Source organism: Eschrichtius robustus, chromosome 15 (assembly GCF_028021215.1).
Source record: "Eschrichtius robustus isolate mEscRob2 chromosome 15, mEscRob2.pri, whole genome shotgun sequence".
In the NCBI taxonomy this organism is placed as follows: domain Eukaryota; kingdom Metazoa; phylum Chordata; class Mammalia; order Artiodactyla; family Eschrichtiidae; genus Eschrichtius; species Eschrichtius robustus.
The window spans coordinates 11,353,674-11,377,888 of record NC_090838.1 but is presented as its reverse complement, the minus strand read 5'-3'; the positions used below and the strand labels follow the sequence as shown (position 1 = coordinate 11,377,888).

At 36.8% G+C, this 24,215-nt stretch overlaps 1 protein-coding gene across 2 annotated transcripts in view; it reads left to right on the top strand.

Annotated features, from left to right (window-relative positions):
• NBAS (NBAS subunit of NRZ tethering complex) overlaps positions 1–24,215 on the top strand; it is a 340,101-nt gene that overhangs the window by 114,467 nt on the left and 201,419 nt on the right. For both annotated transcript variants that reach the window (XM_068564082.1, XM_068564081.1), the window contains 2 exons: positions 12,626–12,709; positions 19,939–20,092. In XM_068564082.1, the coding sequence (XP_068420183.1) occupies positions 12,626–12,709; positions 19,939–20,092 (238 nt within the window). The remainder of the gene's footprint in view (positions 1–12,625; positions 12,710–19,938; positions 20,093–24,215) is intronic.

Below are 24,215 nucleotides of genomic sequence, written 5' to 3'. Positions count from 1 at the left end.
TGAGAATTTAGAACAGGAAGAAAGCAATGCCTGGAATGGTCATAGAAACATCTGAGAGAAGTGGGAGTTTGAGCTGGAAGAGGTGGGGTTCAGATAAGTAGGACATCGTAGTGTCTGAGAGCACAGGCTCTGGAAACAGACTGCCTGGCTTCAAATACCAGCTGCAGCGTTTTAGTTGTGAGACTTCGGACAAGTTACTAAATAAATGTTTCTGTGTCTGTGTCTCCTCTATGGTAAAATGGGAAAGGATATTGTCTGTCTCTCAGGATTGCAGAATTTGTGTGTGTGTGTGTGTGTGTGTGTGTGTGTGTGTGTGTAATAGCTTAGAACTTTATAGTTGTTCTCACACATTATAAGCATTTTATAAGTGTCAGGTATAGGCTGGGCAACATTGGATAGCCTTATAGATGGTGTGTGAAATGTCCATTTAGTACAGGTCTGTAAGTAGGAATATGCAGGGATTTTGAAGGGTGACAATGAGGAAATCAATCTTCCTGTGGCTTCGGATCTGCATGGGCATTATTTATGCTGCTTTATTTGGTGATATGAATAAAAAGGAGATAAAAAACTCTTCTTTTCCTCTCTAATCCTTTTGTTCAAACTCTTAGCAGTACAACCTTATATAGGGTCAGGGTTTATAATGTACATTGATACAATTCATGAACATTTTGGTATATTTCATTAGTTTTATAGTTGATAAATTCAGTTGTCATATACTTTTATCTTTGTTGTGGGTCTTGTTGTCTTGAAGTAACATGAAATAAGGGCCTTACTGTTATTCTCTCTGCTGGTTCTGGGTCAGTCTAAGTAACACAGAACACAGAGTGAAATGGATTGGATTTCTCTCCTATTATCGATACATCCCTTTTGATAGTTGTGGACATGTAGTTTTGGGCTTCCCCGGTGTGAAGATAGTCCTCATCAATTCTTATTTGACTCTTATACCTCAGATCTTTCAGTATCATCACATTTAATATGTATTCTCTCTCGCTGAATGAAGTAATGGCAAACTTGAATATAAAGTTTGGTTGATTACTATAAATGAAAATTGTAATTCACCACTTTTAAGCTGAGCCCATTTTTTTTTTAAATTGAAGTATAGTTGATTTACAATGTTGTGTTAGTTTCAGGTGTATAGCAAAGTGATCCATACATATATATATTCTTTTTCAGATTCTTTTTCCTTATAGGTTATTACAAAATATTGAGTATAGTTCCCTGTGCTATACAGTAGGTCCTTGTTGGTTATCTGTTTTATATGTAGTAGTGTTATATGTTAATTCCAAACTCCTAATTTATCCTTCCCCCACCTTTCTCCTTTAGTAACTATAAGTTTGTTTTCTATGTCTGTGGGTCTATTTCTGTTTTGTAAATAAGTTCGTTTGTATCATTATCATCCACATATAAGTGATATTATATGATATTTGTCTTTGTCTGGCCTACTTCACTTAGTATGATAATCTCTAGGTCCATCCATCCAAATAATGTGTGCTGCAAATCACATTATTTCATTCTTTTTTATGGCTGAGTAATATTCCATTGTGTGTGTGTGTGTGTGTGTGTGTGTGTGTGTGTGTGTCTGTCTGTCTGTGTCTGTGTGTCTGTGTGTGTATATGTATACACACACACACCACATCTTTATCCATTCATCTGTTGGTGGACATTTAGGTTGCATCCTTGTCTTGGCTATTGTAAATAGTGCTGCAGTGAACATTGGGGTGCATGTATCTTTTCGACTTACGGTTTTCTTCAGACATATGCCCAGGAGTCGGATTGCTGGATCATATGGTAGATCTATTTTTAGATTTTTAAGGCCCCTGAATACTGTTCTCCATAGTGGCAGTACCAATTTACATTCCCGCCAGTAGTGTAGGAGGGTTCCTTTTTCTCAACACCCTCTCCAGCATTTATTATTTGTAGACTTTTTGATAGTGGCCATTCTGACCGGAGTGAGGTGATGCCTCATTTTTGTTTTGATATGCCTTTCTCTAATGATTAGGGATGCTGAGTATTTTTTCATGTGCCTGTTGGCCGTCTGTATGTCTTCTTTGGAGAAATGTCTATTTAGATCTTCTGCCCATTTTTTGATTGTTTTTTGTTTTTTTTGATATTGAGCTATATGAGCTGTTTGTGTATTTTGGAAATTAATCCCTGTCAGTGGCATCATTTGCAAATATTTTTTCCCATTCTGTAGGTTGTCTTTTTGTTTTGCTTATGGTTTCCTTTGCTGTGTAAAAGCTTTTTTTTTTTTTTAGAAATTCACGTTCGTTCGTTTATTTATTTATTTATTTATTTATTTATTTATTTATTTATTTTTGGCTGTGTTGGGTCTTCGTTTCTGTGCGAGGGCTTTCTCTAGTTGTGGCAAGCGGGGACCACTCTTCATCACGGTGCGCGGGCCTCTCACTATTGCGGCCTCTCTTGTTGCGGAGCACAGGCTCCAGACGCGCAGGCTCAGTAACTGTGGCTCACGGGCCCAGTTGCTCCGTGGCATGTGGGATCTTCCCAGCCCAGGGCTCGAACCCGTGTCCCCTGCATTGGCAGACAGATTCTCAACCACTGCGCCACCAGGGAAGCCCCTGTAAAAGCTTTTGAGTTTAATTAAGTCCCATTTAAAAAATTTTTGTTTTTATTTCCATTACTGTAGGAGATGGATCCAAAATTGCTGTGGTTTATGTCAAAGAGTGTTCTGCCTATGTTTTCCTCTAGGAGTTTTATAGTATCCGGTCTTACATTTAGGTCTTTAATTAATTTTGAATTTATTCTTGTATATGGTGTTAGAGAATGTCCTAATTTCATTCTTTCTCATATAGCTGTCTAGTTTCCCCAGCACCACTTATTGAAGAGGTTGTCCTTTCTTCATTGTAAATTCCTGCCTCCTTTGTTGTAGATTAATTGACCATAGGTGCATAGGTTAATTTTTGGAGACCATATTTTCCATAGGTGCAGCATTATAAATTCGAAAATCATCAGAAAAATAAATAAAAATGAAAAATATGCATTTATGCATATTTGTTATATGTATAACACCAAATGCTGAATGGAAGAAGTATTATTAAATTATTATTAAATTAAAATTATTATTTTTTAAAATATTGTTTTCTTGTTTAATGCAATGATGGATTTTAGAGAATTCAAATGATATGTTTACTGAGATAGCAAGACCATATCTTAATTCAAATGATTCTTTGATGGTGAAATGAAACAATATAATCTATAAGGAAATATTTAAAAATTAAAGTATAGTTGATTTAAAATATTATATTAGTTTCAGGTGTATAATTTAGTAATTCAGTGTTTTTATAGATTATAATCCACTTAAAGTTACTATAAAATATTGGCTAAATTCCCTATGCTGTACAATATATCATATGTTTTATTTATTACATAAAGTAGTTATGTAATAAATAGTAGTATGTTGTACCTTTTAATCCCCTACCCCTATCTTGCCTCTCCAAAAGAAATCCAAAACAATATTCCAGTGATTTATGTTAAGGAGTGTCCTGCCTATGTTTTCTTCTAAGAGTTTTATGGTTTCCAGTCTTACATTTAGGTCTTCAATCCATTTTGCATTTTTCTTTGTATATGGTGTGAAAAAATGTTCTAATTTTATTCTTTTACATGTAGCTGTCCAGTTTTCCCAGCACTACTTATTGAAGAGACTGTCTTTTTCATACTGTATATTCTTGCCTCCTTTGTCGAAGATTAATTGACCATATGTGTGTGGGCCTATTTCTGGACTCTCTGTTGTGTTGTATGGATCTATGTGTCTGTTTTTGTGCCAGTGCCATACTGTTTTGATTACTGTAGCTTTATAGTATAGTCTGAAGTCAGGGAGCAAGATACCTCTAGCTTTGTTCTTTTTTCTCAAGATTGCTTTGGCTATTCAGGGTCTTTTTTGGTTCCATATCAATTTTAGGATTATTTGTTCTAGTTCTGTAAAAAATGTCATGGGTATTTTGATAGGAATTGCATTAAATCTGTAGATCGCTTTGGATAATATGGACATTTTAACAGTATTAATTCTTCTAATACATAAACATGGGATACCTTTCCTTTCTTGTTATCATCTTCAATTTCCTTCATCAGTGTTTTATAGTTTTCAGAGTGTACATCTTTCACTTCCTTGGTTAAGTTTATTACTAGGTGTTTATTCTTTTTGGTGAAATTTAAACAGAATTGTTTTCTTGTTTTCTCTTATAGTTCATTATTAGTGTATAGAAGAGTAACAGATTTCTGTATATTAACTTTGTGTCCTGCAACTTTACTGAATTCATTCGTTAGTTCTATTAGTTTTTCTGGTGGAGACTTTAGGCTTTTCTATATGTAGTATCATGTCATCTTCAAATAGTGGCAATTTTACTTCTTCCCTTCCATTTTGGATGCCTTTTATTTCTTTTTCTTGTCTGGATGTTCTGTCCATTGATGTAAGTGGTGGGTTAAATTCCCCTACTGTTACGGTATTATTGTTAATTTCTCCCTTTATGTCTGTTAATACTTGCTCTGTATATTTAGGTGCTCCTATGTTAGGTGCTTATATGTTTACACATGTTATATCCTCTTCTTCGATTGACCCTTTTATTATTATGTGTTGCCCTTCTTTGTCTTTTTGTTATAAACTTCATTTTAAAGCCTACTTTGTCTGATAAGAGTTTGCTACACCAGCTTTCCTTTTGTTTCCGTTTACATGGAATATCTTTTTCCATTCTCTCCCTTTCAGTCTGTGTGCATCTTTAGCTCTGACCTAAGTCTCTTGCAGGCAACATATAGGTATGTCTTGTTTTTTTTTATCCAGTCACCCTATATCTTTTTTTTTTTTTAAACCATTTTAAAAAATTGAGGTATAGTTAATTTACAATGTTGTGTTAGTTTCAGGTGTACAGCAAAGTGATTGTTTACCTACATATGTATGTTCTTTTTCAGATTCTTTTCCATTATAGGTTATTGCCAGATATCAAATAAAGTTCCCTCTCCTATACAGTAGGTCCTTGTTGCTTCACCCTGTATCTTTTGATTGGAGCATTTGGTCCATTGACAATTAAAGTGACTACTGATAGATATACCCTTATTGCCATTTTGTTACTTGTTTTCTGGTTGTTTTTGTAGTTCTTCTCTGTTCTTTCCTTCTTTTAGTCTATTCCCTTTAGTGTTATAATTGTGTTCCTTTCTCTAGATTTTGTGTATCTGTTGTAGGCTTTAGATTTGTAGTTACCATGAGGTTCATATATGTTGACCTATAGCTATAGCTACTTTTTTTCAAACTGGTAGTCTTTTAAGTTCAAACACATTCTAAAAGATCTACGTTTTTTCATCCCCCCTCCATGTTTTGTGCTTTTGAGGTCGTATTTTATATCTCAGTTTCTAAGTAAGTAAGTCCCACTGATTTTTCAATACAGTTAAGGGGACTTGTCTTCCTGGTTTGGGACCACAGGGCTGGGTCGTCTAACATGTATCTCAAATCCCTCATTCCCTAGGGAGGATCCCTGACTCTCTGATATCCCCTTCCTCTTCTGTGTCCCCTTCTAGGGACACAGGTTCCGACCTGATCTCTTCTCCCTTCCTGCCCACCTCTGTGTGAATCTTTTTTTACAGCCTTGGTTGTAAATAGAAGCGATATTTTCTAGTCTCCAGGTTGTTTTCAGCTAGAGTTGCTCCACCTGTAGATGTATAGATATGTTTTTGATGAGTTCGTGGGGCAGGTGAGCTCAGCATCTTACTTCTCTGCCATCTTGATTTCCCCAGTCATAAAAATTATTACATAAATGTTTTGTTTGCTTTTTTAAAGATGTTATTCATTTTAGCTTATTCTTATTTAAGTATAGGCTGTTGAAAATGGGTTTGAGAATGCCTTTTTTTCCCTAGTGACTTGTAGCAAGGATAGGTATTCTTCATTTTTCGGAGGACCTTCAGTGTCTCTTCTTCAAAATTAGTCATTTGTTCAAGGGGCGGGTGATAGTGGTAGTGGTATAGGGGGGCAATTTTCATATCATTGATGTCTCTATTCATCCTTTGCCCCTTGTTTTGTTGACATTAAACACCTATGTGAATAGCATCCTTTCTCAACTATTTATAGCTAACTTCTCTGGAAATTTCTTCAATGGTTCTCTATTGGAGTTTGTGCCTTTCCCTCAAACTTTAATGATTTTATGACTAGTTTTCCTTAGAAATAATCAAATCATCCTTTGCTCATGATTAAATATTTATTTTCAAAGTTGATTGTAAGCATTTGGGAGAGAGATGATGCCTTGTGGAAATTGTTACTTATTACTACCTTATAAATCAGCTCCTCAAATTCTCTTGTTACTATTTGTTGCATTGGCCAGGTGCCTTATACCCAGTATGATGTCAGCAGAGTTTATTGCCATTGTTAGGCATTTGTAAATATAATCATTGGTATGATTCTTAATATGGTGTTACTATCTATCATAAAGTAGATCTTGAAATGACAGTCAGTCACATATGTCCTGTATTTCACTACACATGAAAAACCTTCTTGGTGGCATTAATAGTATTGATGGTTTTTATGATGGATGTACTTTTACTGTATACGAGGTACGATTCTGAAGGCTTTATATGTTCTAATTTGATCCTTCCCAAATTTAGATTCTTATCCCTGTTTCACTAATGAGGAAATTGAAGCACAGGCAGATTGGATAACTTGGTCAAGATTACATGGTTCTGCAGGGTGGCATCACAGTTCTAACACAGAGGTTAGACTTCTAAGAGCATGCTCCAATTATTCTGGATTAGAATCCAAGAAAACATTGCTCTAGTCCCATCTTCATTTTGGGCACATAATATTACAGTATTTACTAAATAGATGAGGCAGCTGGGTCCCAGAGATTAAATCAGTGGTGGAGGAGAAGTCAAATCTTAGTGTGGTGGTTTTTTTTTTTTTTTTCTTTGTTTGTTTTTAACTCTTGTTTCTCTTTTACACATTGCTAACATCTGAGAATACTGGTAAGTTTCAGGATATCTTATTAGCCAATTCTGTATTTTCTAAGTCACTTATTAATGAAATTGAATCCCACTGATCTGGAGGAGAACTCTGATGTCTTTACATTTTTTCTTTCAGACTTGGTGTTCTGAGTGATAACTAGCTTTTTAATTGGTTTCCCCTTGAATTTCTGATCAAGTTTGACTTATTCAGTGATGGTAATCACATGTAGTTTTACATGTAGGCCCAAATTATTATTATTTTTTGTCCTTTCTTTTCCAGAACATTTTCTTCTATGCTAAATAATAGACATAAATATAGCTTCACATCTTAAAACCAGTGCATGAAAGGTGGCAATTAGTAGTAACACACTGTCTGTTTAGCCTTTTGTTTCCAAGGCATAGAACACGAATAAAAGAACTTTTGTAAGTTTATCCCTGATAAAATTTCTTTGAAATAAAACATTTATATTTAGTGTGAGAAATAATTGGTGAGAGAATAGTTGAACATAATAGAACTTGTTATAGTCATTCCTTTTCTGCTGACAGATAAATGTAACCTTCAGATGAAACTGGCAAAGCTTATTGTTTGCCATAAAACAATGAGCAGGGCTCTAATGTAAAGAATCCTAAAATTAAACAAAAGCAGCCATTATTTTGTAAAGAGATAATTTAAGTTTACCATGTACTTGGTTTTTTTAGTGGGGATGATGCATTTAAATTCTAAGTCTCCCCTAGCAAAACGGAAACAAGAGAAGAAAAAGATGAAATAAAGCGTATATAAATGTTATTTTGTGTTTATAGAACTTTAGATTCAAAGTATAAGTTTTGCAACTAACCAAACTTTCTACAGTTCTTTAGAAGGAACAGTTTGTGTTTTCTAGGTTTTTTTAACCACATTTTCACCTAATCCACTTAGTGATTAATTTACATGGCTAATATATATATATTTTTTAAAATTAATTAATTAATTAATTAATTAATTTTTGGCTGTGTTGGGTCTTCGTTTCTGTGCGAGGGCTTTCTCTAGTTGCGGCAAGCGGGGGCCACTCTTCACCGCGGTGCGCGGGCCTCTCACTATCGCGGCCTCTCTTGTTGCGGAGCACAGGCTCCAGACGCGCAGGCTCAGTAACTGTGGCTCACGGGCCCAGTCGCTCCGTGGCATGTGGGATCTTCCCAGCCCAGGGCTCGAACCCGTGTCCCCTGCATTGGCAGGCAGATTCTCAACCACTGTGCCACCAGGGAAGCCCCATGGCTAATATTTTTGTTGGGAACAGAATTAATGAAAACGTTTTCCTCTGAATTTTATTAAGCATTTTATCATTCTGTTTACTTTATGAAAGAATAAGTAGCCAAAATATGGGCATAGTAAAGATGGTAATGATAGAACTAATCAATTATTTTGAAGTGTAAAAAATGGTCAGATTTTGGAAAATATGTATTCTGAAATCATTTTTCCCCCATAAGTGTAACGTGACATGTTAAATAATCTAGATTGTAGATGTATACCATCACCAGTATAGCTTGCCCTTTCATCAGGATAATAATCTATATCAGGAAAGTATTCTTGTTCTCACTGTCATATCTACAGATTCCATATAAATATAACTCCTTGATGTATCTGTAAGTCCTTTTATTGCTCTATTCCAATTTTGAATTTTTGTGATACTTGTGAGATCACTCTAAAAAAATCTTTGTTGTGCTGTCAATTAATTAACTCAGTTGACACATTATTTTAGAGTCTGCTAAATGTCAGGCACTATTTTAGGTTTGAAGATATGGCAATAGACAAAACAAACAAGAATTCTGCCCTTAGGAAACTCATGAAAGAATGCTCAACATCATTAATCATTAGAGAAATGCAAATCAAAACTACAATGAGATGCCACCTCACACCAGTCAGAATGGCCATCATCAAAAAATCTACAAACAATAAATGCTGGAGAGGGTGTGGAGAAAAGGGAACCCTCTTGCACTGTTGGTGGGAATGTAAATTGATACAGCCACTATGGAGAACAGTATGGAAGTTCCTTAAAACACTAAAAATAGAACTACCATATGACCCAGCAATCCCACTACTGGGCATATACCCTGAGAAAACCATAATTCAAAAGGAGTCATATACCACAATGTTCACTGCAGTACTGTTCACAATAGCCAGGACATGGAAGCAACCTAAGTGTCCATCGACAGATGAATGGATAAAGAAGATGTGGCACATATATACAATGGAATATTACTCAACCATAAAAAGAAACGAAATTGAGTTATTTGTAGTCAGGTGGATGGACCTAGAGTCTGTCATACAGAGTGAAGTAAGTCAGAAAGAGAAAAACAAATACTGTATGCTAACACATATATATGGAATCTAAAAAAAAAAAAAAGTGGTCATGAAGAACCTAGGGGCAGGATGGGAATAAAGATGCAGACCTACTAGAGAATGGACTTGAGGACACGGGGAGGGGGAAGGGTAAGCTGGGAGAAAGTGAAAGAGTGGCATGGACATATATATACTACCAAATGTAAAACTGATAGCTAGTGGGAAGCAGGTCCATAGCACAGGGACATCAGCTCGGTGCTTTGTGACCACCTAGAGGGGTGGGATAGGGAGGGTGGGAGGGAGGGAGACACAAGAGGGAAGAGATATGGGGGGATATATATATATATATATATATATATATATATATATATATATATATATATATATGTGTGTATAGCTGATTCACTGTTATAAAGCAGAAACTAACACACCACTGTAAAGCAATTATACTCCAATAAAGATGTTAAAAAAAAAAAAAAAGAAAGGAAAAGAAATTTATGTTCTGACTGGGGAAGAGGTCCTGTCTGTTTCTTAAACACTATCATTTGATTTATGATAAAGAGCTTATGGTGTTTTTATAGCAAGCATTTTAAACTCCTAAAATTTGTTTGAAAATAATTTGCTTTGTAGAAGCATCCTGGAAGAAAATCAAAGAGCAGAAAGGTTTATTTTATTTTATTTAATTAATTAATTAATTTATTTTTTATGTAAGTGTTGATGATGAAGCCATATTTGGTAGAATTTAGTTTCATGAGACTAGTACTAGTGATCTAATGGTGTCAAGATTGGTTTTATATTTCAGTTTAAATGTGTCCTTCAGATATGCGTGTAAAAGGTCCTTATTGGGTCGTCTGAATTAAAGTTTGGGAAGGTTCATATTGCCCTCTACCTGCTGTGCACAATCTAACTGGTACCTCTGTCTAACCTGGTGACTACCTACTAGCCGGAAGGGTAAGCTTTGGATTCTAACTGTTGAGCTGTGTTTGAATCCTTGGCTCTGTCATTTATCGACTTTATGAGGAGGGGCAAGTTAACCCGGGCCTCAGTGTTCTCATTATAACACGAGGAAGATAATATCACCTACATTAGGTAGGACTAAATTAGGTATTGCATATTACAAGCATTTCATCCTGTCTGGTCCGTAGTGAGAGATCAATAAATATTAAAGATTATGCTATTGCTGATCGTTGCTGATATATTACTACTAGTATTCTTATCGTTAAATCAGTGGTGATCAGCACATTGAGAAACATGTTGAAACATTTAGTTGTGCTGTGCCTTAAAAATGCAGCAAAACTGCATTATTAACTTGGGACTCTATTAGGCCTACTTTTTGGAGTGAGCCTCAGAGCAGAACTTGTCTTTAATGTGTGTTTTGGTAAAAATAGGCATGTTTTCTTACCCATTTCTGTTTACTGAAGCTTGACAAAGTTTTACAATTTTCTAGTCTTTAAATACCAAATAAATGTTATTTTGCTGAGAGACCCACACCGTTACTAATCATTTTAGTAATAATTCTTGTATCTAATACATACTTGGTATAGAAGATACAAATCTCAACTTGTGATAACATTTTTCTTAATTTTTTGGAAAACATTTTGTGTAGCTTGTGGAACCGTGTCTGCTTTAATTAGAAAAGGCAGGAATAGTTTGGTATGTTATTTTTTTTCCTTGTTCCTCAGTTCATTGGTACAATTTATTTTCATGTTGGAAGAGTGAGCATTATTATCATCATTGTATCCAAATGTTATCTTTTCTACTTTTCAGTGATCTGTGATAAAATATGAGTTACTGATGTGGAAGAAAATAAAATAGTTTTTACTTGGTGACAAATGAAGTAGTGTGACAGTGGCACCCATAGTGAACACTGTAATCGTCTTCATGACTCTGCAGTTTAACCCATGAACTCACAGGCCTTCAAAAATGTATCTCTGGTACATAGTTTGCTAGGACATTACATGCTAGCTAAAAAGCAGGTAAAATACTGTGTTTTAAAAATATGATGTAATACATTTCTTATTGTGAATATCTAATGGGGAACTTTGAATTCGGATACTTTGCACCAATGATAATGACTTCAAAGGGGATGCTGTTGGTAGATGAATTAGCCCTGATCATTTCCAGATCTTTTTAGCTTCTCTTTTCCTTGTAACCGCCCCCCCTCGGTGGTCTCCTGTTCCATTTTACGTGAAGACTAATCTCTTTACTTACATAATTTCTAAACGCTTATGAAGCATTTTTTGTGCAAGGCATGTTTCATAACTTAGTAAGATAAGAAATTGCAAAACATAACCTCATAATGTACAAAAGTGCAGTCCTTTCTCTGGGGCGATGATAAATTTTAGGAAGTGCTACTGTTGATCCTCAAATATGAGGTAAGATGTTTTATTGAACTGTAAAAGCAAGGCAATTGAAATTTGTTTTTCGAATTTTTGGCTTCATTCTTAATTCAGGATGTTTCCGTTGTTTTCATGGATTTATGGAATATTAGGGCTAAAAGGTACTTTAGAGGTAATGTTTGAAGTGCTTCACTTTAGAAAGTCACGTGTGAAAGACTGCGTAGCTGGTTAACAGGTGGATGCATTTATGTTTCCCTTGTCTCCTGGTGCAGAGCACATTGCTCTGCTGTGTTACTTTACTGTCTTTACCTCACTCTTCCTTTTTAATTTATTCTTAATTCCACCCAATGAGGACTTGTCTTTTCCTCTTAAGACTCTCCTTCTGTCATTTGTTAGTGATATTTTTTTACCTGCAGAATTATTTCTTCACTCTGGATATTACCTGTCCTCTAGGTCGAGGCTGTCCAACATAGGAGCCACCAGCCACATGTGGCTATTTAAATTTTAAATAAAACTGATTAAAATTAAATAATATTTAAGGTTTCTTCCTTCGTATCAGTGTCACATTTCAAGTGGTTAATACAGGTACATGTAGCTTAGTGGTTACTGTATTGGATAGCACAGTTAGAGGACATTTCTGTGATCACAGGAAGTTAGATTATAAGCTGTTTGAGGGCAAGGGACCATTTATGTGAGCATTAAGAACATAAAATATGGACTTTCGATAAGTATTTTAGAATGTGTGAATGAAAACATACCCATACCATCCTTTAGATTTTTTTCCAAATTTTTTGTTTTGAATTTTTCTTTTCTTTTGAACCATTTTACGATCAAAGAGAAATCAGCAATTTGGTATTTTTTATTTACGTATTGTATATGATATGTATCACGTACCACTTACCATACCATAAACAGGAATCTTGTAGGTTTAAGGTTATAGGGATACTTTTGCATCATGTTCCTTGTGTTGCCACTCATTGAGGTAATGTGTATTTTAAATACTTATGCTTTTTTTTTTTTTAATTTTAAGTTATGACGGTGACTCCTTGATGATCATTCCTTGGCATGAACATAAACACCGAGATAAAGATTGGTGTGAGGAGTTGGAGTGCAGGTAAGAAAGAGCCAGCGTGAAAGCTCTTCATTTCTTTCTGGTATGGCTGAATAGAAGGCCCTGTGCAGGTGGTGTTGGTGGATGGTCATTTATTTGATGGTGGCCCTGCTTGAGAGTTTGAGTGAAGTTTTTTTAAAAACTTGACTTTACTCAAGTTATGTTAAAAGTTCTTTTTTTTTTTTTATCTTTTTGAAAATTTATTTATTTATTTATTTATTTTTGGCTGTGTTGGGTCTTCGTTTCTGTGTGAGGGCTTTCTTTAGTTGTGGCGAGCGGGGGCCACTCTTCATCGCGGTGTGCGGGCCTCTCGCTGTCGCGGCCTCTCTTGTTGCAGAGCACAGGCTCCAGACACGCAGGCTCAGTAGTTGTGGCGCATGGGCTTAGCTGCTCCGCGGCATGTGGGATCTTCCCAGACCAGGGCTCGAACCCGTGTCCCCTGCATTGGCAGGCAGATTCTCAACCACTGAGCCACCAGGGAAGCCCTAAAAGTTCTTTTAATGGAAAAATGTTAAGTGCTCCAAAGGAATTATTCTACAAGTGGTCCTTGTATAACAACTCTTTTCATTTTGGGGTATTCCTTTTTACTCTTTGACATATACAGGTATATTTTTCGTAGTTGTTTTTGATATGTGTGCAATTTTGTTCTTGATTCAGTTTTAATTTTCACTTTTATAAGACTTAACCATGGAAAGCCTCAGAACATGGAGGCATCAGGTCCCACAGAAGGGGGTGGGAGATGAGGTGTGGGGCTGAAATTCCTGATGAGGAGCATTGGAATCCCTTTATCCCGCACTCCTCAAAGTCAGGTGAATACTCCCTGCTCATTTTACATTTGATATGAATCATCTTATGCGTTTGGATTTTTTAAGAACTGTGTGTATGAACTATCTGTCTGATAAATGTTAAATAAAAACCCTAACCAGTAGTATGATCATTGCAAGTGAAAAATTTTTTTAACTTTTTATTTTATATTGGAGTAGAGCCGATTAACAATGTTGTGATAGTTTCAGGTGCACAGCAAAGCAACTCAGCCATACATATACATGTATCCATTCTCCCCCAGACTCCCCTCCCAGCCAGGCTGCCACATAACAATGAGCAAAGTTCCCTGTGCTATACAGTAGGTCTTTGTTGGTTATCCTTTTTAAATATAGCAGTGTGTACATGTCAATCCCACCCTTCCTCCCCACTGTAACCATAAGTTCATTCTCTAAGTCTGTGAGTCTGTTATGTAAATATGTTCATTTGTATCATTTCTTTTTAGATTCCACATATAATCATACGTTATTTCTCTTTCTCTGTCTGACTTACTTCACTCAGTATGACAATCTCTAGGTCCATCCATTTTGCTGCAAATGACATTATTTCATTCTTTTTTATGGCTGAGTAACATTCCATTGTATATATGTACCACATCTTCTTTATCCATTCCTCTGTCAATGGACATTTAGGTTACTTCCATGTCTTGGCTATTGTAAACAGTGCTGCAATGAACACTGGGGTGCATGCATCCTTTTGGACCATGTTTTTCTCCAGATATGTGTCCAGGAATGGGATTGCAGGGATCATATGGTAGCTCTATTTTCAGTGTTTTAAGGAACCTCCATACTGTTCTCCATAGTGGCTGCACCAATTTACATTCTCACCAACGGTGTAGGAGAGTTCCCTTCTCTCCACACCCTCCTCAGCATTTACTGTTTGTGGATTTTTTGATGATAGCCATTTTTGACTGGTGTGAGGTGATATATCATTGTAGTTTTTTTTTTTTTTTTTTTTCATTGTAGTTTTGATTTGCATTTCTCTACTCGTTAGCGATGTTGAACATCTTTTCATGTGCCTCTTGGCCATCTCTATGTCTTCCTTGGAAAAATGTCTATTTAGATCTTCTGCCCATTTTTTGATTGGGTAGTTTGTTTTGATGAGATTAAGCCACATGAGCTTTTTGTAGATTTTGGAGACTAATGTGTTCTTGGTCACATCGTTTGCAAATATTTTCTCCCAATCTGTGGGTTGTCTTTTCATTTTGTTTATGGTTTCCTTTGCTGTGCAAAAGCTTTTGAGTTTAATTAGGTCCCATTTGTTTATTTTTGTTTTTATTTCCATTACTCTGGGAGACAGATCAGAAAAGATATTGCTGCGATTTATGTCAGAGAGTGTTCTGCGTATGTTTTCCTCTGGGAGTTTTATAGTGTCTGGTCTCACATTTAGGTCCTTAATCCACTTTTGAGCTTATTTTTGTGTATGGTGTTAAAGAATGATCTAATTTCGTTTTTTTACATGTAGCTGTCCAGTTTTCCCAGCACCATTTGTTGAAGAGACTGTCTTTCCACCATTGTATAGTCTTGCCTCCTCTGTCGTAGATTAATTGACCACAGGTGCCTGGGTTTATTTCTGGGCTTTCTACCCTGTTCCATTGATCTATAGTTCTATTTTTGTACCAGTGCCGTACTATTTTGATGACTATAGCTTTGTAGTATAGTCTGAAGTCAGGGAGCCTGATTCCTCCAGCTCCATTTTTCTTTCTCAAGATTGCTTTGGCTATTTGGAGTATTTTGTGTCTCCATAAAAATTTTAAGATTTTTTTGTTCTAGTTCTGTGAAAAATGCCATTGGTATTTTGATAAGAATTGCAGTGAATCTGTAGATTGCCTTGGGTAGTATAGTCATTTTGACAATATTTATTCTTCCATTCCAAGAACATGGTATATCTTTCCATCTGTTTGTGTCTTCTTTGATTTCTTTCATTAGCGTCTTATAGTTTTCGGAGTACAGGTCTTTTGTCTCCTTAGGTAGGTTTATTCCTGGGTATTTTATTCTTTTTGTTGCAGTGGTGAATGGGAGTGTTTCCTTAATTTCTCTTTCTGATTTTTCATTGTTAGTGTATAGTGTATAGTGCAAGAGACTTCTGTGCGTTAATTTTGTAGCCTGCAGCTTTACCAAATTCATTGATGAGCTCTAGTAGTTTTCTGGCAGAGTTAGGGATTTTCTATGTATAGTATCATGTCATCTGCAAACAGTGACAGTTTAACTTCTTCTTTTCCAACTTGGATTCCTTTTATTTCTTTTTTCCTCTCATTGCCATAGTTAGGACTTCCAAAACTATGTTGAATAAAAGTCGTGAGAGTGGGCATCCTTGTCTTGTTCCTGATCTTAGAGGAAATGCTTTCAGCTTTTCACCATCGAGTATGATGCTAGCTGTAGGTTTGTCGTATATGGCCTTTATTATGTTGAGGTAGGTTCCCTCTGTGCCCACTTTCTGGAGAGTTTTTATTATAAATGGGTGTTGAATTTTGTCAAAAATCTTTTCTGCATCTATTGAGATGATCACATGGTTTTTATTCTTCAATTTGTTGATGTGGTGTATTAGGCTGATTGATTTGCAGATATTGAAAAATCCTTGCATCCCTGGGATAAATCCCACTTGATCATGGTGTGTGATCCTTCTAATGTATTGTTGGATTTGAATTGCTAGTATTTTGTTGAGGATTTTTGCATCTATGTTCGTCAGTGTTATTGGCCTGTAATTTTCTTTTTTAGTGGTATCTTTGTCTGGTTTTTGTATCAGGATAATGGTGGCCTCATAGAATGAGTTTGAGAGCTTTCCTGCAAGTGAAATTTGGAAGCTTTCTTCATGTTGGCACTAATGTTGGCAGTTTCCTTTCATTTTGTATCTTTCACTTTTGATATCTGAGTTAATGGAATATGTAACTCTTAGTTACCTTTTTCTCTCTGATGGCTTTTATTGTAATAGCAATTGAATGTCCTGCTGTGTTTTTGCTATTATTTGCTTTTAAAAAATTATTTTTTGAAATTTTTTATTAAAGTTGTATATAGTTGCAAATAGATTAAAGATTTAAAATTTTCTGCAAATCTTGTTTAAAAAAAAAAAAAGCAACAACCAAAACCCATACTCCTTTGTTCCCCTTCCTTATATCGTGCTCTCCAGGAGTAACTTCTTTCACTTCGTTTAAAGGATTGTTCTGATATTTACTCCAATCTCTGAGTAACATAATTGTATAGCTACCCCTTGAATTTTTTGGTTCTGGCCGTTATCTGTGGACTTGCTTCAGTGGAAGATAATGGTTTAGTTTCTTTTTACTCCATATACTCCGTTCCTCCTTGAGTGTTTATGTGACCCCCTCTCCCCTTTAAAAATCTTCTACTGTCATTTCAGTAGAGTTTCAGGAAAAAGTGGAGCTTAATGCATGGTATGTATCAGCCCTATTTAACTAGAAGTCCACAATTGCCAGTTGTAATGAGAGATAGAAGATGGATATAAGTTGGAAAAGGTGGGAGGTTGATGCCAGTGGATACGGCGGAGGGAAGGTGTGTGATCCTGTTGCCCACAGTTCTCTCAGTTTAAGATGGTGCTTTTGACAGAGCAGCCCTGTTCCATTCACCTGATGCTTCCCAGTTCTCCTTAGCCTGTGCCTTTTTATGATTCTAACAAGGAGATGAAAGGATTAAGGGCATTTCTTCTCAGACCAAGCACAGCAAGCTAAGTTGTAAGCAAAACTTGCTGTGCTGGAACTCCTAAAACTATAAAAATGAAAAGCTAGGAAAAGTTTGACAGAAGAAAAGATGCTTTTGAAGGTGATACAAACTTTCCCAGATCATTTCTTTTTTTAATCCATTTTATTGCCTCCCCCACCTCCCCCAACGATTACTCCCACCCTGTACCCCTATGTCTGGCAACCGCCAGTCTGTTCTCTGTATCTATAAGGGTGGTTATAGGATATCTCATGGCTTTTTCATTTACAGTTGACCCTTGAACAACGCAGGGGTTAGGGGTGCCGACCCTCTGTGAACTCAGAGGTTTGCCTATAATTTATAATCGGCCCTCCCTCCGTAGCCGTGGTTCCCCATCCGTGGATTCAGCCGCCCACAGATGGCGTAGTACTACGGTATTTATTATTTAAAAAAACCTGTATGTGAGTGAAGCCACACTGTTCAAACCCATGTTGTTCAAAGGTCTACTGTAATTAATTCTGTCCTCTGCTAGATTCAAGAACACTGAAGGAAGAAAAACATGCAGTCTGTGTACTCATGAAGTATGTAACCTAGCAGGAAAGGTGCTGCTGCTCTAAATTACTAATGTGATGCGTGTTTTGAAAGAGAAGTGCAGGGGCCACTGGGAGCACATAGTAGGGAGATCTAAACTTGGTGGAGGTCAAGGAGGTTTTCCCTGGGAAGTGGTATGAAACCTGAGACTTGAAGGATGAATAGGATTTAGCTTAGCAGAGAGTGAGTTTGGCGAATGAGGGGAAGGAGTGTTCCAAGCAGAGGGAAGACTGTTTGAAAGGCGCAAGGCGAGGTCCCCTTTAAGGACTGAAAATAAGACCTGGATTGTTGAAGTATACAGGACAAAAGTGACATTGGGATCAAGGTGAGGCTAGAATATTTTAAGGCAGATGACAAGCTACAAAAGGAGGCATGGGGATGATATAATCATGTTTCTGTTTTATAAAAGACAACTGTATTACGTCGAGATAGCATGAATTCAGTTTTGATCTTGTTGCATTTGAAATGCCTGAGAAACATCTAAGAGCATATAGAAGGACGATTTTGGAGCTTTCAAGTGAAGTCTGGGTTAGGCGTAAAAATATGGTGGTCAATTTATATTGTAGCATTGAAGGGGAGACCTAGAGAGAGTAGAGTGAGAAGACAGGAGAGCTGGAGAATTTGGAAGAGCTGTTATTTAATGGTCAGCTGGAGGAGGATATTCTAGCCAAGATGACTGAAAAGGAGCAGCCAGAAAGATGGGACATGTATAGCTTGACGGTATGGCACGACAGTATGACATGCTGGAACGAAAGACAAGCATGTTTCTAGAAGGAGAAAATGGTTAAATTCTGTGAAACAGTGCTGAGAGGGAAATAGATAAGGACTGAAAAAAGTATCAAAGGAACTCAAAGTTGCTTGTGGGTATTTTTCCCCTGAAATGGGAAGATTTCAGGGGAAGGGATGTGACTTTTATGTGGCAGTGATGGGGAAGAATCACTGGTCAGAATGTTAATGACGGTTGTGAGTCTTGTTAAATAAAGGACTACCAATTGTAAGCACAGTAGGTTGTCTAAGTCACGTTGATTAAACACCCAAATATTTGTCAGCTTTGGGTGTGGTCATGTATTATAACTGCTAGTAATTCCAGTGAAAATAATACCTGTAAGTAAAAATTAAGCACCTGCTCCGGGCCAGACAGCGTTCTCTGCATACTTTATCTATATTATTTTGAATATTCTTGCATGGTATTATTCCCATTTTTGATATGAGTAAAATGAATCTTAGACGAGTTTTAACTAATTTATGCAAGGTTTCACAGCTTTCAGTGATGGAATTGCACCTCAGTTCTGACTCTGAAGCCCATTGCCTTATAATAGTAATAATAATAACCACTTGTCATTTACTGACTTACTTTAGATGAATGAATATCCCTAATGGAACACGGCCTTTTCCCCTATTTCTATCTGAAATATCTTACTTTAAGTTAATTTTTTTTTTTTTTTTTGGTTCTTAACCATCGAAGGCAATTGGCCACGATCGTCCTCGTAAAAGCTCCTCATAATTTGTGATCCCTGTGATGTTTTCCCTGGGTATCTTCCTCTTGACGTCGTTTCCTTTTCACTCTTGATGGCACATAGTATAGAGTAGTTCCTTATTTTGCATATTTCAGTACATTACTATGTTGCTGATACCTACTGAAGTTATATTATCAACAAAAATAAGGCATATTTCCTCTTATTTTTATGAATGTGGAAAACAAGACTTCTTAATTCATATTTGGATCAGAATCACCTGGGGGTGTTTTTTACTAAACTAGGCCTGGCTGGCATCACAGGTCATTGTGACTTAGTAGACCTGTGGCAGTTACCCAGCCATGTGCATTTTAAAGCTACCGTGGGTGATTCTGATTTTATTTAATACTTATTTGATTGATTTGTGGCATAGTTTTTTTGATTTATTGTCTATTCTGATTTTTTTAAATTGGGAAAACTAATAGGAAACTAAATTAAGCATCCCCCAAATTTCCCATTTATCTTGTAAGTGCGCAGATACATATAGGAAAACACACACAAACACACCCACCCACGCATACGTACATACATACTGCCAGTCTCAGTAATGGCTCTCTCCACATGTCTGTCTCTGTCTCCCTCTCTGTCTTTCACAAAATTATAATTTCCCCTAGCATTTCAATCAGTTATTAATTGTTCTTTTTGTGCTTTGCAGAATGGTGATTGAGCCGAGTCTCCCAGATGAAAGTGAGTTCTTGTACGCTGCACAGCCTGAGTTGCTGAGGTTCAGGACATCCCAGCTTGCAGTAGAGAAGGTTATGGACTGGTATCAGAGCAGAGCGGAGGAAATAGAGCATTATGCTCTGCAGGTGAGGCCGGCAGTGCTGTGTCAGATCCTTCGCATTCAGTGCATGTTTTGGCTGCTGACAGCAGTGCCAGGGATTCTGTATATATTGATAGTTTGCAAGGGACGAAATGAAAATTTTTTATTACTTTCATTCATTTATTCTTTGCTTCAGAAGCTTTTGTGGTATTCTTTTTTTTTTTGGATTCCTAAAGAGCAAATACATATAACAAAAGCTGTTCGAAACCTTTCTTTAAAATGTAAGCTGCAAAATATGTACATACTGATCCAGATTTTATATACATGCTTAATAGGCTTAATACCATTTTAAGTCGAAAGATTGTATCAACATAGAAATGCTTGATTATTCCCCTGTTATATTGCATGAATGCAGTGGATTGTTATTTTGCTTTCCAGGAACCCTGTTTGAGGGTCTGTTTCTAAGGCTTTCCTGAAGTCCAAGCCTGATTTCCCTCAGTTCCCATGTGCCTTTACTGAGATGTGTAACAGCTTCATCAGAGGGGGGTGTAGAAGAGAGAGATGAGGGTTGTACTGTAGCTTAGGAGATCTAAATAGGAATCTGGACTCTTCTGCTAATAGACCTGGTGACTCTAGACCTGCTACCTACCCTTTCTGTACCTTGGTTTTTTCAGGGGGTGAGTTCTTACACTGGAGTCAGTGATAACAAATAAAATGTACAGGAGAGAACATTAAAAATTCTTCCAATTGAGTTCCCTGCAAATGTAAGCAAAAGTTGTCTTCATCCTAGAGAACAGAAGTTGGCAGTTCGGAGCAAAGAACGGCAGAATGGCCTTTGAAATCTCATTCAGCTCTATGGCTATACCACCCTGAACACGCCCTATCTCACCTGAAATCTCATTCAGGGTCTGGCCAGTGGGTGTCTTTTTCATTCTACTTGCAGTTTTGGCTTTGGGCTTCCTGTCCTACCATCAGTTTTTCATTTGTCAGGAAGGGTGATTTCAGAAGGTCTGATGAACAGCTGTATTGCAGGAAGGAATAAACCCCCTTGTTTAAATTTCTGCTTAGTGTATCTGGCACAGCCCTGTGTCTCCATTTGATAGCCTTCTTGAATTTCTGCTTAATCTAATTCCTATTTTTAGTATTCATAGAATTGACGAATTATTTACTGGAGCTGATGGGAATATTATAGATCAAACTTTTTAGAGGATGGCCAAGAATATTTATAATTGACTTTTCAGGTTTTTGAAGATGGCTAAGGACATTTGAAAAAATGTTTAGAATTCTAAGGTACCAGAATGAAAAGAATCTCTGGAGGGGATCCAGTCTAATTCTCTGCGTTATAGATAGACAAACTAAGGTCCACAGGAAAGAAAGTGAACAGCTTGCTCAGGGACACACAGTAGCAGAGCCAGACAACATACAGGTCTCTGCATAGTTTTTCTTATAGAGTCCATATAAAAATGGACAATTACACAAATCTTAATGACTGAAAGCAAGATAAATTAATCCAAAAAAGTGGATCTCAGTTCTCAGACCCATTGTATTTTTTCTGTAGCAAATATTTCATAATACTTCCTTATTATCCTGATGTGAAAATCATGGACATGCCTTATTTGCAGAAATAATTTCCAAAAAATTAATATAATGACTTAACTGTGATATATGGGATAAATAAAATATGTAAACGCGTGGTCATGAGTACACTAAAAAAGTGACTAAAGTCAGTGAGAAATCACTTTGAACAAGATAGCTGACATTGCAGACAGATTGAGGTGTATTGAATTAAACACTACAGATTGCTGTCTGGGGTGTGAACAACTCATGGTAAATATTTTTTTCAGGGTGTTGGCAGGTAGGCAGGGATTAGGACAAGGTGGTTGTGTGGGACTGCCCTGCACACTGTGGAATGTCTGTCATCCCTGGCTTCCACCCTTGAATGTTAGTAAGTTCCACTAATACTTGGGAAAGACAGAAATGCTTCCTCAGATTTTCGGAGCGCCTCCTGGTGGACAGTTCTGCTCCCATTGAGAACTGTAGTCTTAGACCAGCATCACGCATCTGGAAATGACCAGTTCATATCAGTCACGTTAAGCAAAGGCATTATTACTTTGCTGATTCAGGAGAAACTCACCTGTAAGTAATTGATGAAGAAAGCTCTTAAGTGAGTCAAAAAGGTGCATTTTTGGTAGTTTGTACAGGCAAATGTAGGTTGTATACTGTGTAGCAGACATCTTTTAAGATGGATGGCATCATTTGATTTACAGGAGTTTACAAACACGTAGTTTACTATTGTCTCTGGCTAACAAGAGAAGGGATTCTGTTTGGATCAGTTTTGTCTGAGCACTTTGTGGTTTTTAGCTGAACTTCTAGATATAACACTTGTTATTTCTTGCCTTTTTGATAGTAGCCATTGTAATGAGCATGAGGTGATATCTCATTGTGGTTTTGATTTGCATTTTCCTAATTATTAGTGATTTTGGACATCTTTTCATATGCCTGTTGGCCCTTTGTATGTCTTCTTTGGAAAAATGTCTATTCAGCTCCTCTGCCTATATTTTTTATTTTTTGAATTTTTGAATTTTATTTTATTTATTTTTTATACAGCAGGTTCTTATTACTTATCTATTTTATACATATTAGTGTATACATGTCAATCCCAATCTCCCAGTTCATCCCACCCCCACCTCCCCTGCCACTTTCCCCCGCTTGGTGTCCATACATTTGTTCTCTACATCTGTGTCTCTATTTCTGCCCTGCAGACCGGTTCATCTGTACCATTTTTCTCGGTTCCACATATATGCGTTAATATATGATATTTGTTTTTCTCTTTCTGACTTACTTCATTCTTTATGATAGTCTCTAGATCCATCCACGTCTCTACAAATGGCCTGATTTCATTCCTTTTTATGGCTGAGTAATATTCCATTTTATATATGTACCACATCTTTATCCATTCATCTGTCGATGGGCATTTAGGTTGCTTCCATGACCTGGCTATTGTAAATATTGCTGCAGTGAACATTGGGGTGCATGTGTCTTTTTGAATTATGGTTTTCTCTGGGTATATGCCCAATAGTGGGATTGCTGGGTCATATGGTAATTCTATTTTTAGCTTTTTAAGGAACCTCCATACTGTTCTCCATAGTGGCTGTATCAATTTACATTCCCACTAACAGTGCAAGAGGGTTCCTGCATTCTTATTTATTTCACACTTAGCTGATGTACAGCGTATGAGAAAACATCATTCTAAGGCCCTGTGATAAAAGAGATGAGGAAGAGAGCATTATGACTTCTGCCATAAGACACTGAATTTTATGGGAGTGGCAAGCATTCAAGTCATATACTATTATATTAAACATAACTTTTTAAGTTCTATAATAAAGGTACAAAGAGAAATGTTGGTAGAAGACTAAGGAAAGGACAGATAATCTGACAAATAACAGGCGAAAGCATTTATGGAGAAGTATTGAAAATAGGTGTTGATGATAATGATTATGATAGCAACTAATATTCCATGCGGTGCTCACATCCGACAGGATGCACTGTTATAGGTACTCTACATATGTGATTTCCTTCAATCCTTGTCACCCTAGGAGATTAGTGCTTTCCTATTCCCATGATATATACTCACACTGAGGCACGAAAGTGTTAAAAAAAGAAAATGTCATTCAAGGTCACAGACCTAGCATGTAAGGGTGCTAGGATTTGATCCCAAGTAGACTGGATCCAGAGTCCCTGTTCGTAAGCTCAACTAGGGGTAGACAGAGGAATGTGCACTTTTTCTTATGCCGAAGTCATGCAGAGAGTCAGTAAGATTCTTCAGTGCTGAGTCACCTCCAATTTCCAAAGACAGTGGAGACAGTGGCAGAACACATAGGGCACATTGGGAGGAAGCTGCCTCGGGCACTCATGGTTACATTTTGCCAGTTCCAGGAACTCAAATATGACAGAGAGAAAAGAGAAGAACGATATTTTCAAACTTTGCCTTGTGAGTTAGATAAAGAAGACCTACAAAGTGTGATTAGATAGGTAGCCTTTTCCTAAAATCTCTTGTCTAATTTTTAACATGGTATATTCAGTATACAGTTAGAAATGTACTTCTCTGTCTGTTCAAGACATTTCTGTCTTGGGGGTTTCCTTTCAATAAGAGGACATACTCACATGTG